We start from the raw sequence: 18,734 nt of genomic DNA, 5'->3' as shown, positions 1-18,734 counted from the left end.
GTGTCCTGCGTATTTCTTTTACAGCAACGTCAACGTGGATCACATTGTCCAGGGTGTGGGTGGGTGTGTTCTGGCGGGGCGATAAGCCAAATGGCCTGGGGTTTGAACCCTCATTCATTAGGATATATTGACTGGTTTGTTCTGCCATCACCTCGTTTTCAAGTGTGCTGGCTAACAAGCCCCAAAATACCCCTGTGTGCTCTTAGACACTGGCTGGCCTTCTGTTGTGTGGGTCTTATGAGGGTTTAATCCAGTGGCTCTCAAACTTTTTTCTCTGGGACACACTTTCAAAATAAAGATTTGCTCATGCACACCATTGCTTTTTAATCCTAAGAAATACATTGGAAAACAAAAAGGAACAACTAGCAGTGCTTGTTATATAACATAGAACACAACTGCTTTATAATATGATCATTGGATATCCAGAAAGTATGAAGCAATGCCGCTACATAAGAACATGAACCATTCCCAAAATATAATTATAAACATGCCTCTTACATATGTACCTTAAGCACGTATACAAACTCAGTGAGAGGTGTGAGCTTGCTTCTGCCAGGTAATCTCATTTATATCCTGTCTAATTTGAGACAGACAAACTCTCACATCCACATCATCACAAAGAAACCTTTCTCTTTTCTGGTCTTTCATATTCCTCCGAGTTGAAAATCCCTGTTCACAACAATGTTGTCCTCAGTATCGCTCTTGCTCTCATTTTGAAAAGATACCTATTCATATTCTGCAAATGAAAACATATTTCGATACTATACTACACTGAAATGTTTCTTTGATCGTCCTTGAATCGCCACACCTTGCTGTTCTCTCCTGCCACACCCTTTGAGAACCACTGGCCTGAGCTGAAGCCGACTTCTCCCCAAACCACTTTCAGCTTTCAAACAATCTGTTCCCCAAATGGATTTATAGAACATTGACTTGAACTTAGAGCTCCCTAGAGATCTCTCACCTGGAAAGAGTTTAGTGGCATTTGTCTTGGCAAAGAAGTACAGAGACTTTTGCCACCTATCATGTGCAGCTGAATAATAATAATAATAATAATAATAATAATAATAATTTATTTATACCCAGCCCTCCCCGGCCAGAGCTGGGCTCAGGGCGGCTAACACCAGTAAAATCACAATAAAAACATAACGGGGGGGGGGGAGCCAATTTAAAATGAAGGTTAAAATGCAGCCTCATTTTAAAAGTAGCCCATAGATCAAAACCATAAGGGGAGGGAAACATAAACATAAGGGTCAGACTGAGAATGGTCATCTGTATTGACCACCCCAGTGGGAGCCTGGTTTATACTGGTTATACTAGTGTCAATAATGACAACAATGTCTGGGTTTCATTATAGGTTAGCTCTATGCTAGGGCTGCCATATTTTGAAGAGCAAAAAAGAGGACACATTTGCCTACTTCTACTTTTGACTACGGGTGGCTATAATGATGCTCATTTTAAATACCCCTGCTATATGTAAGCTATAGAAGCTGTGATATATGTACAGGATGATGATACAAAACGGGAACCTCAAAATCCAATAAGCGGGCAAGAAAGATCCTTGGCTGATTCACGTCCCCTCCCCAATGCACACAGAAGCAAGCCTTCTATTAAGTAGTGGTTCATAGCACCTTCCTTTTTCTCTCTTCCCCCCCAATCACGTTGATAAAGGAGAAGCAGGAGGCAGCCTAGCAGGAAAGGAGAAACAAACAAATCCCGGATATTTTTTGCAAATTTTAAAAATTCGCCCGGACAGAAATGAGACCCCTGAAAAAGAGGAGATATGGCAACCCTAAATCACTGGTTAAGCCAGACCACCTTGGGTGCAAACCTTGATAGTAGTGTGATACGGCTTTTGGGGGGGAAGAGAGAGAGTTAAGGGTCCCAGGCATCAACATGCACCCCAGATTTGCAAGTCCTTTTCACCACTACTAGGCTATCCATGCCCACTGGAATTTGGGTCCTGATTACAAAGTCATTTCGGAGCAGAGTGTATTGAACAAGCATCACGTAAAAACCCAGATTGGAAGCTGGGTTCTGCTAGGGCTGCCCAGTAACGTCCGTGATTTCAAAGGTGTAAAAACATCTGTTTTCTTGGTGTTATTGTAATTGTACAAATATATTTTCGAGGTGTCCTGGTTTTTACTTTTTGCGGTCATAGAATCATAGAATCATAGAGTTGGAAGAGACCACAAGGGCCATCGAGTCCAACCCCCTGCCAAGCAGGAAACACCATCAGAGCACTCCTGACATATGGTTGTCAAGCCTCTGCTTAAAGACCTCCAAAGTAGGAGACTCCACCACACTCCTTGGCAGCAAATTCCACTGTCAAACAGCTCTTACTCTCAGGAAGTTCTTCCTAATGTTTAGGTGGAATCTTCTTTCTTGTAGTTTGGATCCATTGCTCCATGTCCGCTTCTCTGGAGCAGCAGAAAACAACCTTTCTCCCTCCTCTATGTGACATCCTTTTATATATTTGAACATGGCTATCATATCACCCCTTAACCTCCTCTTCTCCAGGCTAAACATGCCCAGCTCCCTTAGCCGTTCCTCATAAGGCATCGTTTCCAGGCCTTTGACCATTTTGGTTGCCCTCCTCTGGACACGTTCCAGTTTGTCGGTGTCCTTCTTGAACTGTGGTGCCTAGAACTGGACACAGTACTCCAGGTGAGGTCTGACCAGAGCAGAATACAGTGGCACTATTACTTCCCTTGATCTAGATGCTATACTCCTATTTGATTCTCCAAAGCATTTCCCGGAAGAGCCAGCGGGAGCTGCTGCTTCAAGGTAAGGAACAGCCGATGGGACAAAGCCCCAGGGCTGAGCCTTTTCTAAGGCTCCATTGAAGCCTTGCTTTCACATAACTGCAGTTGATTCCCAACATGGTGAAGCCAGGACCGTGGCGTTTCCAGTAGAATCTTCCTGTGGATTATTTTTCCACAGTCGAATGAGTGTACACTACTAATCTTGCCACTGATCATTTGCCAAGCCCAAAGGTGTGTCAGAAGAGTGTGTGGCTGTTAAGGACTTTCTGGCTGCTAAACAGAAGGTTGGTGGTTCAAGCCTGAAGGGGGTTGGACTAGATGACCCTTTGGGGTCCCTTCCAACTTGGCAATTCTACAGTTTCCTGTGTTTGAAGCAGCTCTAGGCTTATCAAAGCTTTCCTTCCCAAAGTTTACTAGAAGATTCTGAAGCTGAAGCTCCAATACTTTGGCCACCTCATGAGAAGAGAAGACTCCCTGGAAAAGACCCTGATGTTGGGAAAGATGGAGGGCCCAAGGAGAAGGGACGACAGAGGACGAGATGGTGGGGCAGTGTTCTCGAAGCTACGAACATGAGTCTGACCAAACTGCGGGAGGCAGTGGAAGACAGGAGTGCCTGGCGTGTTCTGGTCCAGGGGGTCACGAAGAGTGGGACACGACTAAACAACTAAACAACAACAACAAATGGCAGAAATAAGTTGAATTCATCCCATTGCAGCTAATTTCAGGGCAGCGGGAAAACTGGTTTTCTTGGCTGCAATTTTTGTGTACTCTCATCAAAGTTTTCACATAGCACCTTGCACTAGGCCTCTGGGAGAAGCTCTACATCTGTTTCCTCACCTTCTTCCTCAATGTGCTACATTCTTTGTCAAACCATTAATGGCCTCATGGGCTCCATTTCATTTGAACTAACTCCAGCTATTAAAAGGGGTCTCAATTTAAAACATGCACCCTGATATGCTTGTAACACTGAATTAATATTGGAGTCACAGGGTTAGAATTATATCGCCAAGGCATCAAGCGGCAGCTGAGTTCTATAAACATGTTCTTGTTGCCTTTTTAACCTTTGCTCAAGGTGGTTGGCTGGGTTGAAACCCTGGGTTGAAATTCCTGCATTGCAGGGGGCTGGACTAGATGTCCCTTAGGGTCCCGTCCAACGATTCTGCGATTTTTATGAAACCCCTTTCCGCCAAGTCACAGGGCAAGTTCTCATTCAGACTTACGAGTCGCTGAATCGCGTTGCAGTCATGAAAAGAGGCCACTGCAGAAATGAACTTGGGTAGCAACGGCCGCTGAATAGGGGCGCATTGTTGCGGACACCTGCTGCTATCAGTTTCCAGGAGAGCTGCCAAATGCGCATGGAAAATGCGTGTGCCTTTTGCACCGATGGATATCCTCCGCTAACTGGTTCCATTGCTGCGATGGTCTCATCCAGACTCAACTGCGCGTCAGGTCTTTTGCAGACTTGAAGTTATACTGGTGGAAGGTTTGCTAAGTGTGGTCTTCCCCTGTGGTCCGTTTACTGGGGCTGCAGCTGGGACTGCTGGATAAGAAGAGCTTGCTGGATCAAGCCAGTGGCTCATTAGTCCAGCATGATGCTGTTCTCACAGTGGCCAACCTGTGAGAAACCCACAGGTTGCTGTGGTGGTAGAGCATGGCCACCATGACTAGTAGCCATTGATAGCTTTCTCCTCCATGAATTTTTGTAATCCCCTTTTAAGTCCATCTAACTTTTAAGGCCAACACTGCTTCCTGGGGGGAGAGAATTCCATAGATTAACTTGGTATTATGTGCTGAGTTGAATAGGATCCAAAATGCAGCAGTCTGATTGGTCCTAGAACAATGCAGCAGTATGCTTGGTCCGCAGGAGCCACCCAATCCAGCTCCAGGTGGAAGTGAATCCACAACCTGATTGGCCTACAGGAGAATTCCAGAATTAGCCAATCACGTGGGGCAAATTGTGTAAATAATGTATATAAAGCAGATACTTTGGGGGAACTTTCCATTCCTCCTCACTACTCTGAGCTGAATAAAGAGCATGAAATCCACTCTCGACTCCGAGTATATTTCACTTTAGTTTAAGATCAAAGTGCAAGATCAAAGCTGGCTTACTCCTACCTTAGCGTCTTCTTGCCACGGGGGGGGGGGGGAGCTGAGAGGATGGAGGGGCAGGATAAGATTTCCCCGTGTATGTGTATTCTTTTAAATTATTAGGAACTTAGAAAAGAAAATTCTAACCGCAGTGTGGTGAGGAGCATACACAGAATTTTAAACAGACGGCGGATTGGCAGCCTGGAAGTCACCGTCTCAATTTGGCAGAATTTTTAGAACGACAGACCCTCTCCCTGAATAAGCAACATTAAGGGTTCTCTGAGTTCGTAGAGCAATCCGCTCTGCCATCTGCAAGAGGAAGACCTGAGGGCATCTAGGGCTCTGTCTTCCACGAGAGAGATCCGCGTGACATTTCCTTGCCCGGCTCCCTGCTGCCTCTCTGCAAAGCTACAATTCCAATGCTTCCACCGGACTGCAAGCCAACGCTGATCGAAAGGTCACCGCCATCCCAATTAACACTGCATTATGGAATTAACTGGTCATGGTCATACCTTGGGGAGCTTCTGGCAAGCTGCATCCTTCAGCCCACGGATTAAGCATTGGATCCCACAACCTCATCTGCCCTGACATCAGAGCATGGACCATACTTGGGAAGAGGCTCATATTTCTCTCTCACTCCCAAGCAAGCCTTCGCTTGGCTGAACCCATGTAATCTCTTTTTCCTTTCTCCTGCTTTTCTGCAGTGGCCTCTGGGATTTTCTTGGGCTGCAACTCATACGATCCCTGACCATTGGCTCTGCTGGCTGGGGCCAATGGGTTCCAGCCATGTCAGAAAGGTCACACGTCCCTAGCCCTGCTTTTTTTTTAAAAAAAAAGTTTTTATTTATACTTTCCAAGTTTATACAGGTGAAACTCGGAAAATTAGAATATTGTGGAAAAGTTCATTTATTTCAGTAATTCAACTTAAAAGGTGAAACTAATATATGAGATAGATTCATGGCATGCAAAGCGAGATATGTCAAGCCTTTATTTGTTATAATTGTGATGTTTATGGCATACAGCTGATGAAAACCCCAAATTAACAATCTCAGAAAATTAGAATATTAAATGAAATCAGCAAAACAAGGACTGCGAATAGAGCGATATTGGACCTCTGAGAAGTAGAAGCATGCATATGTACTCAGTACCTGGTTTGGGCCCCTTTTGCATCAGTTACTGCCTCAATGCGGCGTGGCATGGATGCTATCAGCCTGTGGCACTGCTGAGGTGTTATGGAAGACCAGGAAGCTTCAATAGCAGCCTTCAGCTCTTCTGCATTGCTCGGTCTCATGTCTCTCATCTTTCTCTTGGCAATGCCCCATAGATTCTCTATGGGGTTCAGGTCAGGCGAGTTTGCTGGCCAATCAAGCACAGTAATCCCATGGGCATTGAACCAGGTTTCGGTACTTTTGGCAGTGTGGGCAGGTGCCAAAGTCCTGCTGGAAAATGAAGTCAGCATCCCCATAAAGCTCGTCTGCGGAAGGAAGCATGAAGTGCTCCAAAATCTCCTGGTAAGATGGCTGCGTTGACCCTGGACTTAATGAAGCACAGTAGACCAACACCAGCTGATGACATAGCTCCCCAAATCTCTTTTCTGATGAGAGCAGCTTTTGCATCTCATTTGGAAACCAAGGACCCAGAGTCTGGAGGAAGAATGGGGAGGCGCACAATGCCAGATGCTTGAAGTCCAGTGTGAAGTTTCCACAGTCTGTGTTGATTTGGGGAGCCACAGAGCCTGCGGCTTGCTGATCAGAAGGTCGGCGGTTTGAATCCCCTTGACAGGGTGAGCTCCCATTGCTCAGTCCCTGCTCCTGCCAAGCTAGCAGTTCCAAAGCACGTCAAAGGGCAAGTAGATAAATAGGTACCGCTCCGGCAGGAAGGTAAACGGCGTTTCCGTGCGCTGCTCTGGTTTGCCAGAAGTGGCTTAGTCATGCTCTCCACATGACCTGGAAGCTGTACGCCGGCTCCCTCAGCCAATAAAGTGAGATAAGCACCGCAACCCCAGAGTTGTCCGCGACTGGACCTAATGGTTGGGGGTCCCTTTACCTTTTAAGGACTTTATATGGGCTCTTGGATTCCCCATAAGAGAAAGGAAGCAGTTTCTTCTTATAACAGGTTCAAACCCTACATTGGGCAAACAATTCCTGCATTGCAAGGGGGTTGGACTAGATGACTCTCGTGGTCCCCTCCAACTCTAAATTTCTATGATTCTATGGTCTAACTCTAGACACTGTTTTTATAGATGCTCATGTCTTTATTGTTAATCACTCCAGAGTGCTTCAAGGGAAGTGAATCAAAATGAAATCGGGGGTTGTTGATATCTTCAAGCGGGGAGGAAGCCATTCCACTAACGTTAAACATTTTGTGGTCCCATATTAATAATTTTAAACCAGAGTGTGCGTAAGTCTGCTGCTGAAAAATGGCAAAACAGAGAGGCCTCGCTTGGTGAGATCACCCCCAGCGTCTGACCTGTTTTCTTTTTTCGGTCGTTATGTTATTGGCTTATCAAATGGTGGTATGAAAATGTAAATATTGTTGGGATGCAGGAGCAAATGCCATGTGTGATTTGGGCGCCCTGGGTTGCACGGCGTAAATCTCAACAACAGGTTTAACAAAACAAAACAGCCCATCCGTTTGCTCAGCCCAATTATGTCTAGCAGAGACTTTGACCTGCGAGATGATAACTTTGCAAGTTGAATCAGGAGCTGAATATGAAAGCGTCAAATGTTTGTCTGGCTGCTGTTTGCTTAGAACTTGTCGAGTGCCTGACTTATGAGATTGTCACGACGACACGGGAGGAAATGAGGTGCTTCGCTGCAGTGGACCTCTAATTCAATTTATTTTTAGCAGTCAGCTACCCGTGTTTGTTCTTCGGTATACATTACCCTTATTCTCTCAACAACAGCATCCAATTAAAGTCTTGTGTTTAGAAGACCCAAGGGTGCAAAGGCAAGAGGAGATAAAATTAGTTGTGGCCTTATTTAAACTTTTTTGATTTGCAAGTTTTCTATTTTGGAAAGGATTTGCGAGTTTTCTCACCGGTGGAAGGAAATATTCTTACTCCACTTTGATCTTCCCGGATTGAATTGAAATACCCAGGAAATGCTCCTAGCGCCAACTTGTCACTGCCATCTCGAAGCAGAGCAGATTTGCATTGATCGCGCACTCTAAAGCGCCATCCATCACTTGTGCCTCTGGCACACCTTTCATCCTGGGATATCAACGCACCTTCCAGCTTGGGATATTAATGCGACCGCTTTGCATTTATGATGAGCTCCATGTCCAATTATCTCCATGCTTCTTAATAAACAACAGTTAAACAGCCCTGGTGTTTCAGCAGTGCAGACTTACAGAAATAGCAAAGTTTTAAATCTACTTGCCCAGAGCCTGGTTAGTTCAGCCTTTGCTAACCTGGTGCCTTGCAATTGCTCTAGGCTGGGTAGGTACAAATTGTGGGTGTGTAATATGTATCTAGGGACGCAGGTGGCGCTGTGGGTTAAACCACAGAGCCTAAGACTTGCCGATCAGAAGGTCGACAGTTCGAATCCCCGCAATGGGGTGAGCTCCCGTTGCTCTGTCTCTGCTCCTGCCAACCTAGCAGTTCAAAAGCAGGTCAAAGTGCAAGTGGATAAATAGGTACTGCTCCGGCGGGAAGGTAAACGGCGTTTCCGTGCGCTGCTCTGGTTCGCCAGAAGCGGCTTAGTCCTGCTGGCCACATGACCCGGAAGCTGTATGCCGGCTCCCTCGGCCAATAAAGCGAGATGAGCGCTGCAACCCCAGAGTCGGCCACGACTGGACCTAATGGTCAGGGGTCCCTTTACCTTTACCTTTAGTATGTATCTGGTAAGCATGCAACACGTAAAACATCCCTGAGCCCACATACCCTCCAAGTGTCCCAATTTTCCAGGGACAGTCTTGGAATTACAGGAGCCACCCCGGTTTTTTATTTCATCCCACAATGTCCCAGGTTTCCTTTTTCCTCTCCTCCACGTCTTGGAGAACTATGAAAAGTGGAGTGTGTGTAGGAGCAAAAATGGAGACCTGTTTATCCTGAAAATAAAATACCTGCATCAAATGAAGGAAATGTTGTTGAAGCCCTTCCTAGGGTTGCCAAAAAGTGAAAATTGTTGAGTTTTGTTTTGTTTTTGTGCAAAACCTACACTTCTGACATGCCTATGTCCGGGAAATCCCAGACGTATGGGAGCCCTAACCAAACCACTTTAAATTCTTTGATTGCTTCCACAGCCAGCCATTTCTTAGGAAACATGGAAAGTGTTGATTCCTTTATTGTCAGTGGAGCCTGACCGCCTACTCAGAAGTAAGTCCCACTCAGTGCCAGATTTACGTATAAGCTAAACAAGCTATAGCTTAGGGCCCCACTCTCTTGGGGCACCCCCAAAAAATTCAGTTCACCAATTACTTTGATAAAATACATATTTTGTTATGTGCAAATGGCTTTAGGTACCTATTAGGTCCATAAATTACCATATAGCATATATTCAACACATAAAACAGTGACAATTTGTTGTTGACAAAGGACAGCTGGACATATAAAGGGCCCCATTACCTTCAGTAGCTTAGGGCCTCATTAAACCTAAATCCGGCCCTGGTCCCACTGTAGTCAATGGAGCTTACTCCCAGGTAACTAGTTTAAGATTTGTTGTTGTTGTTTAGTCATTTAGTCGTGTCCGACTCTTCGTGACCCCCTGGACCAGAGCATGCCAGGCACTCCTGTCTTCCACTGCCTCCCACAGTTTGGTCAGACTCATGCTGGTAGCTTCGAGAACACTGTCCAACCATCTCGTCCTCTGTTGTCCCCTTTTCCTTGTGCCCTCCATCTTTCCCAACATCAGGGTCTTTTCCAGGGAGTCTTCTCTTCTCATGAGGTGGCCAAAGTATTGGAGCCTCAGCTTCACGATCTGTCCTTCCAGTGAGCACTCAGGGCTGATTTCCTTCAGAATGGAGAGGTTTGATCTTCATGCCGTCCATGGGACTCTCAAGAGTCTCATCCAGCATCATAATTCAAAAGCATCAATTCTTCGGCGATCAGCCTTCTTTATGGACCAGCTCTCACTTCCATACATCACTACTGGGAAAAGTTTGAGATAGGGCAGATTTAAACTGCAATCCTAAAATTCCTATGAGCATCCAAGTTTAAACTGCCTTCTTGCCCAAGTGGCAGATGTTTCTTTCCATCTAGTGATAACTGGCAAGATGTTTTCCTGCCTGCCGTTTCCAAATGCAGAGGAAATCGGTCACCCACATCTGGATCAGAAGCTGTTGAGCGACTGGAAGTAGCTTAAGGATTTGATGTGCTGGTCAGATGTCAGAGAGCGGGCTGGAATTTCTGCATCTCTGTGTCAACTAGGTTATGTTTAAGTCCTTGAGCAGGTGATATTACATACCAATTAATTTGCATCAGGTTAAGAGTACTTCATTGTTTAATTACTTGAGGGACTGTTAGAGGCAGGGGGACTTTGACCCAGATGTGGTGGTGTTGCCTAGTAGTGGAGAAATAACAGAACAGAATCTTCTGGAGTATCTCTGGACTGGAGGCTGGTGGTTGTTTTTTCCAGGTGCTAATCATGGGGTTGGAAAAGAGGATTAATCAGGCCATGAGTGTGTACGATTTTAATTTAGGAATGGCCCTGATATCACAAGGAAGGAAAGTTTTTGCTGCTCCAAACTTCAGGCATCAAAGGCACTCTTACTCCAACAAGCCAAGTTGTCTCAGAAATAGAGATGGAAGAATCTGTCCGTTTGGGTTTCTCTGAGTTTCACATTTTTCCCAAACTTAAGCTCAGTTTTCTTCGCAGCTCCACATCAGTTTGTGATTTTAAAAAGTCCTCGTGGAAATTCATCAGAATAGTGCAAAGATACACATTTTTATAAGCAATTTTGCCTAATATACGCTTTTTTTTCTTACAAAGCATATTTTCCCTAATATAATACATTTTTGTATGCTTTTTGGGTTTGTTTGTTTGCTACTTGGCGCATCTTTCTGTCATCCCACACTTCCCAGCGCATTTTCCTGTTACTTTCCTTATTGCAAAAAGCCCTAGGGGACACTAGACTTCTGTGGATGCAGCCTAGAATAGCAGTAGCTTTTTTTGCTGCTGCAGCATCACCCTGTTGACTCATCTTGAGCTTGTGGTCCACCAAGACCCCTAGATCCCTTTCGCACAAACTACTGGCAAGCCAGGCGTCCCCTATGTTACATTTGTGCATCGGATTATTCCTGCCTTACATTTGAAATTCATTTGGTTAGTTTGGGCCCCGTTCCCCAATCTGTTCAGGTCATTTTGAATCTCAATTAACCAGTTTTAAATTAAATGTTGTAGCCCAATGTATTGGTTTAGGGTCATGTATATACTGCACATGTGTATTCAGAGAAGCTTAGAATCATAGAATTGTAGAGTTGGAGGGGACCACGAGGGTCATCTATTTTTTTTATAAAAGATATTTATTAAAATTTCCAATTTTTTTGCAAACAAAAACAAACAAACATAAAAATATTAAAAACAGTTAAATTTCACACCTTATTTTCTTGTAACTTGTTTCCCCGACCTCCTCATACCTCCCCTTCTTGTATACCCAGTTTAAATTATTTGTACAGCAAATCCTAATCTCAATATCTTAGATTATTATAACTTTAAATTCTTGCTTACAAAAAGAAAGTCGTTTTATCATAGTTACAGCTTGAAACCACTTAATTTCAATCCAGCATCATTCAACATTCCTTAATTTTACAATATTTTTGTAAATAGTCCTTAATTTTTTTCCAATCTTCTTCTGCCGACTCTTCTCCCTGGTCCCAGATCCTGCCAGTCATTTCTGCAAGTCCCATACAGTCAATCATCTTCATCTGCCATTCTTCCAAAGTGGGTAGGTCTTGTGTCTTCCCCACGAGGGTCATCTAGTCCAACCCCCCGGGAATGCATGACTCTGATGTGGGTCTTGAACGCACAACCCTGAGATTAAGAGTCTCATGCTCTACCAACTGAGCTGTCCCAGGCCCACAGCCACAGTCCTGATGCGTTCACATATAGAGGCTGCTATTTACCCCCTCCATCCTGTTGAAAACAGTAAAGAGATATTCACCTAACAAATTTGGACAGACTCTGATGGAGCTGCTAAGAGGAATATTTAAAGTAAGAATCTAGAGGCTCCTGGAATGAGATGATGTGCTGTTGAAAAGAGTCTGAAGTCTCCGTGGCCTTTTATGTCTGAGGAATAAATGACTTTACAAACATTCTGTTTACCTGGAAGTGTGCAAAATTAATTTAACCCTGCTTATTTGACAGATCACTTTCTCTTTGAGCAAACAGCTCCCAGCCTGCATTTTGACTGCTTAATGGCTCCCAGTGTTTCATATTGTTGGGATTGTGCAAAAGAATATTACCTTCTGTACAATTTGAGGGCTTCTTCTGAAGAGTAATAGCCTTTAACTGGGATGGGGTGAGTGGCAAGGAGGTGTTTATGAAGCTTGTTTGGGCTTCCCCCAGGCCACAGCAGCTGTGATAGGACACCCAAGTACATAGGACACCTGCCCACATGTCTGCCTTGTTGGCATGCAAAGCCATGGTGAAGAAGCAGAGCCAGCAGAAAACATTTTGCTGCCTGAGGCAGAACAGCAAACAGCGTGAGCCTCCCAAGTCAAAGGGCATCGTTATTTTAACACCTGAGGCAAAAAGAAATCCAGAAATGTCTCTCCCCGGCTGTAAAAATACAGTAAGAATTCCATGCAGTAATATGAAACGAAGAGTCTTGCAGCACCGATAGGCTAATGAATTTATTGTGGGATATGAAAGAAAAACTCAGCTGTACAGCTGTAAATATAACGTTTTAAGTGCATTATACAAATGGGACAGTAGATGGAGATGGTGAGCTAATGGCAAATTCAATATATTTTTCCAAACCCCTTTTTGTATTTAAAATAAGCATTTTCACAGGATTTTGTTTTTTGTTTTGTTTTTAAAATGTGTCTACATTCCACCATAATTTGGGAAGGCCAAACAAGTTTTTAAAAATGAAATGCAGAAAAGGATAAACAGCGCCAATAATAATAATAATAATAATAATAATAATAATAATAATAATAATTTTTATTGTAACTATACCACCTGTGTGTAGTGAAATTAAATGACACCCCCCCCATACACTCAGTCTTGTTCGCGCTCTGTGTGCTTGTCAGAAGCCAATTGCACCACTGTTTTTTTCCATTCAGCAGCCCAACAGCCCACGGATAAAAACTGTGGTTAAAAATAATGTGGTTAACAGCTGTTGATACAGATGTCCTGGGCCCGTTGTTGTTCAGCATCTTTATAAATTATTTGGATAAAGGAATTGAGGGGATGCTCATCAAATTTGCAGATGACACCAAACTGGGATGGGTAGCTAATGCCGCAGAAGACAGAATCAGAATTCAAAATGACCTTAGCAGATTGGAGAACTGGGCGCAACCTAACAAAATGAATTTCAATAGGGACAAATGTTAATGTTCTGCACTTAGGCGGGAAGAACCAGCTGCCCAAATATAAGATGGGGGACACCTGGCTTACTGGCAGTACATGTGCAAAGGATCTAGGGGTCTTGGTGGACCACAAGCTGAATGTGAGTCCACAGTGTGATGCAGCAGTGAAAAAAAGCTCATGCTATTCTAGGCTGCGTCCACAGAAATCTAGTGTCCAGATCAAGGGAAGTAATAGTACCACTCTATTCTGCCTTGGTCAGACCACACTTGGAATACTGTGTCCAATTCTGGGCACCACAATTTCAGAAGGATCTTGATAAGCTGGAACATGTGCAGAGGAAGCCAACCAAGATGGTCAAGGGTCTGGAAACCAAGCCTTATGAGGAACAGTTGAAGGAGCTGGGTATGTTTAGCCTGGGAAAGAGGAGACAGAGAGGAGATATGAGAGCCATCTTCAAATATCTTAAGAGCTGTCACATGGAGAAGGGAGCATGCTTGTTTTCTCCTGCTCTGGAGGAGAAAAACTTCCTTACAGTAAAAGCTGTTCAGCAGTGGAACAGACTCCCAAGAGAGGTGGTGGATGGCCATCTGTCATGGATGCTTTAGTTGAGATTCCTGCACTGCAGGGGGTTGGACTAGATGACTCTCGGGGTCCCTTCCAACTCTAAGATTCTGTGATATCACAGGCACTCTGGCGTTGGTAGCCAATTTTTATTGAGCTCTAAGGGACATGGGTGGCGCTGTGGGTTAAACCACAGAGCCTAGGGCTTGCTGATCAGAAGGTCAGCAGTTCGAATCCCCGCGACGGGGTGAGCTCCTGTTGCTCGGTCCCTGCTCCTGCCAACCTAGCAGTTCAAAAGCACGTCAAAGTGCAAGTAGATAAATAGGTACCTCTCTGGTGGGAAGGTAAATAGCGTTTCCGTGTGCTGCTCTAGTTCGCCAGAAGCGGCTTAGTCCTGCTGGCCACATGACCCGGAAGCTGTACGCCGGCTCCCTTGGCCAATAAAGCGAGATGAGCGCCGCAACCGCAGAGTCGGCCACGACTGGACCTGGTCAGGGGTCCCTTTACCTTTAGCTTTACAGAGGGGAGCAGTAGAGCACGCAACTCTGAATCTCAGGGTCCTGGCTTCAAGTCCAGGGCAAAAGATTCCTGCATTGGAGGGGGTTAGGCTAGATGACCCTGTGGTCCCTTTCCAACTCTACAATTTTACGAGTCTATCAACAGCTATTCCATACATTTTCCAACCCTTTAGTAGGCTTTAAAGATCAGACTCTGCAGCCGCCTGGGTCATGCAAAGCTGCAGAAGTTCCGACCAGCAAGCAGTCCCATCTAACAATTATTTTTGGAATGCATCGAACCTTTTCACTCCAGAGTTCCCCAGTTTTCCTGCCAAATGAAAGGGTCAGAAGACAGATTGCTGAAAGAGTATTAGCTGAGCACCGTCCTGATGGGAGGGAGGCTTAGATGCATGTTGCCATCCGTAGAGTCTGATGCAGCAAACGTCAGCAAACAGCCTTGGCCAATGGGGCAACCAGTTGCTTGCGCTGAAGTACACAAAGAATAATATAAATACCCAGAGCAAATTGCTGGAGCATCCGAGGAATTTCAGGACAGAGGGAGAAGAGCAAAAGCAATCAAGTCACCGTGAGTAGACTTTTCATTAAGCTTCTCTTACAATTCGTGTCTTGCAGGTAACTTGAACAATGTCCTTACTTGCAAGCCAAGCATCACATCTGGCTAGTTTTGTTGGAGGGGATTTGTTCTAAAGATGTTAATTGCAAATGTGTTTTATATATCTCCCAGGGCAGACAATATTTGTGCTGTTTCTACCTTTGGGTGTTTGCCATCTTTTGCCAAGTTGCGATAGCGCTGTGCTGAAGGTACCCCCAGGTAGTTCCTTGCTTATCTCTGTGAATTACTTCTAGCTATAGCTGCAAAGTGCTCCCCACAGATTCATCACCAGGGAGGGTGCTTGAAAAAGGGGATCTTTTTCAGCAGATAAGGTTGCTGCTGATGTGAGTGCTGAATGCCTGAATAATGCACTCTTTGCAAAAAGAGCACTTTCCACTGCAGTTAAAAAATACTGCTGTTGGATGAGGATCAGTAGATGCAATTTTTTTATTTTTTTTTGTAAAAGGCAGTGGGTTACTCTGACTCCCCATGGAAGAAATAGCAGTTTTTTCCAGCAGCCTTAGGAAGAATGTCTGCGTGTGACCAGTTTCAGGGATTGGAATGGAGGAGGGAAATGTACCCGCCCCAGTTATATGTGGGCTGGGATGAAGAGCACAGCAACCATGTCTCCAGGGACCTCCTTTTTTACTCCCATATAAGCAAATAGCCAGTCAGTCCAATGGGGAAAAATACAATTCAGTACTTGGAGACACCATTAGGGTGGGGTGGGCAGCTGCAAACCTTGCTCCCTGCCACTGGTGGACCCCAGTAACCTCTCTTCCAAAGCGTTCCAAGTCCTGCTCAAGCCCCCACTTAAAGCAATCCCATTAAAACAACACGAGAATTAAAACAGGAGACAGGATGAGAGATCAAGGGAATGGCTGGGAAAATAGGTGTGTCTTCAAAAAGCTGGTGGAATCGCCATTGCAGGAAGCGCATGCTGCAGTACTATTGCTACCAGCGAAAGAGCCCATCTCCGCATTAACACGAGACCATGGCAAGCCCACCCAGGTCCCATTTGTTGATCTTAATGGTGTTAATGGCCAAGGGAGGGGAAGTTGGTATTTCCGGTGACCTGGTCCAGAGTAGTTTGGGGCTTTGCTTTTAAGCAACAAGATCTCGAAACTGACTCAGTGGGTAGTAAATAAAGTGTGCAAGTCCTTCAACATCGGCACGATACGTATGTGTTAAGGGGCACCACCTGTTGTCTGCACACCTGTGGCTTGCATAGTCTGCCCATGTGAAACTTGGTTATTAATGGCAGTCCTGTAGGAATGGCCCAATACAGTGGTACCTCGGGTTAAGTACTTAATTCGTTCCGGAGGTCCATTCTTAACCTGAAACTGTTCTTAACCTAAGGTACCACTTTAGTTAATGGGGCCTCCCGCTGCCGCCGCACGATTTCTGTTCTCATCCTGGGGCAAAGTTCTTAACCCGAGGTACTATTTTTGGGTTAGCAGAGTCTGTAACCTGAAGCACCTGTAACCTGAAGCGTCTGTAACCCAAGGTGCTAGAAAACAACACCTTGCAATTCCTGCCTTTGCAGAGCTTCCCAATGCTTTTTTTCTTCCCTTCCTCCCTCCCTCTGCAGATTTTATTGAGGCAGTGAGGCTCCAGGCATTACTATGGCATACCAGAGGTCCCTCCTGCTTTCTCTGTGCATAATGCTCACCATCAGCATGCATCTATCAAGCGCTCAGCACTGGTCCCACGGCTGGTACCCGGGAGGGAAGAGAGAGATTGATTTGCCACAAAGTCCAGAGGTACGCCAATGCTGTCCTTACTCTGGCATCGCCTGCCTGAGTCAGTTGAGCTGCCTTAGCACACTTCTCTCTCTCTCTTGCTCTGAATTCAGGTCTCTGAAGATATCAAATTATGTGACGGGGAAGACTGCACTTATCTGAAGATCCCGAGGGATAAAATTGTGAAGACTCTGCTGGTAAGCAAGGGAGTGGCACTGTAGATTCAGAGCCTCTTTGGAGGAGAGCAGAGTGAGATTAATCTTTGCAGGCTTTTGCAAATTCCTCTTGCGATTGGATCATTTAAGGCAGCTGGTGGCAACTAAAAGTACGGTAGTTGGGTCTTAAAGCTTCGGAGGCAGTAGTACATCACTTAAGGCCAGCTGCTGAGGGGGAAGCACTGTGAAAAGGCTGAGCTTCCAGGAAGACCACGAACTGGGAAGGAGGGCTTTGCCCCAGTGCTGATCTTTGTCCCACGGCACCTGGCCTTCAGAAAAATCTCTAAATGTGGTGTTTGTTTCCAGTGATAAAGAGTAATATGACAGTGATGACAATTTCTTAACTGCTCTTTGAGTAAGGCAAACTATATATATATATATTCGACGCTAAAATCAGTTAAAACAATTAACAATCGGAAGAATGGGGTGGGTCCTTACAAAATTATCTCAGGTGTCAAATAAAAAGGATTAAAAGGCGTAACTTCAGCATATGATGAAAGCTGTATTTTGAAGGTGCCAAGGGAGGGAATTACCGTATTTTTTGCACCATAACACTCACTTTTTTCTTCCTAAAAAGCAAGGGGAAATGTCTGTGCGTGTTATGGAGGGAATGCCTACGGGTGGCATGCCTACGGATTTTCCTCCTCTAAAAATTATGTGCATGTTATGGTCAGGTGCGTGTTATAGAGCGAAAAATATGGTATGCAGTTTGGAGACTGGGCCTCTCCTGGGCCACCACAATCCCAAAGTAACCTGAATGGATGAACTAAACAGGGTGGATGTGGAGGGTTGGGATATTGGTTTGGGTTTTCTAGTTCTTGTTTTTAGCATGTATTTTGTGCTTTTATGTTGTATTTTTATGTTGAGAACTGCCCTGTGATCTGCAGATGAACGGCAGTATACAAATAATAATAATAATAATAATAATAATAATAATAATAATAATACCAAGAGGGCTTTCTTGTGCAGATCTTAATACCTGAGGGTCTGTAGGAAAGGAGTACAGCATGCATTAATAGCTGTTAACTGACCTCCCCTACTCCAGCCTAATTTTGTTGACATATCAGGTGGCAACTTGCCATGCATGCGTCTCCACAGATCAGGGAATATTTCCTCATGCTACATCCTTTTCATGCACAACCCTTTTCAACAGAATCAGTTCATGTAGGACTCACTTATCTAGTATTTGCATGAATGGGGACTAGTTCTGCACCTGTTCCCTGCTAAGATGTTTTCAGACCAAAGTAGATCCTTGATCATTCTGGAACATTCAATTCCTTATTGCTGATATGCTGTTGCATTCATTTTAACAGGCCGACATGCTAGCAAGACAACTTCAGAAGAAAAAATGATGCCCCTTTGCATGTTTTTGGGGAAAACGTTTTGCACCTGAACAGATGACCCACCCCTCCTCTTCAGCTTAATGTGTTCTGTTTGTGGGAGTGATGTGCCCAGCCCATTGTTAAATTCTCAAGAACACTGCAGTAGCCTTTACTCAAATTCCCAGCATGTGAACGTACTACTTTAGTGACTGAAAAAAGCATGTGTTTACTGTTGTCCAGTCAGAATGAAGATTTGCAGGGAGTTCTCTTTATGCACTTGTAAAACTCAATTATGTTGAATAAAATACTTTATTTTGCTACACACACATCTGTGTTTGCACTCTGCATGTGTGTCCAAAGACACATCACCATTTACAGGTTTCAAGCTGCACTTCGTAGGCCACTTAATCTAAAGTTGCAGGGAAATTCGAAGCATGGTCCACGACACAAGGTTAAATGG

At 44.7% G+C, this 18,734-nt stretch overlaps 1 protein-coding gene across 1 annotated transcript; it reads left to right on the top strand.

The window, feature by feature from the left end:
• Window positions 1-14,775: 14,775 nt before the first annotated feature.
• On the top strand, window positions 14,776-18,600 carry LOC310685997 (progonadoliberin-2). Its single transcript, XM_083459155.1, has 4 exons — window positions 14,776-14,968; window positions 16,587-16,758; window positions 16,851-16,934; window positions 18,266-18,600. Exons 2-4 carry the CDS (start codon window positions 16,621-16,623, stop codon window positions 18,302-18,304), a joined length of 261 nt encoding a protein of 86 aa, XP_083315281.1. The 5' UTR covers window positions 14,776-14,968; window positions 16,587-16,620; the 3' UTR covers window positions 18,305-18,600.
• Window positions 18,601-18,734: the final 134 nt, after the last annotated feature.

The sequence above is a fragment of the Podarcis liolepis genome (genome assembly GCF_965112155.1).
Source record: "Podarcis liolepis genome assembly, chromosome: 9".
Lineage (NCBI taxonomy): Eukaryota > Metazoa > Chordata > Lepidosauria > Squamata > Lacertidae > Podarcis > Podarcis liolepis.
Note: the sequence above shows the minus strand (reverse complement) of the source record. Positions and strands in the feature narration are given on the sequence as shown.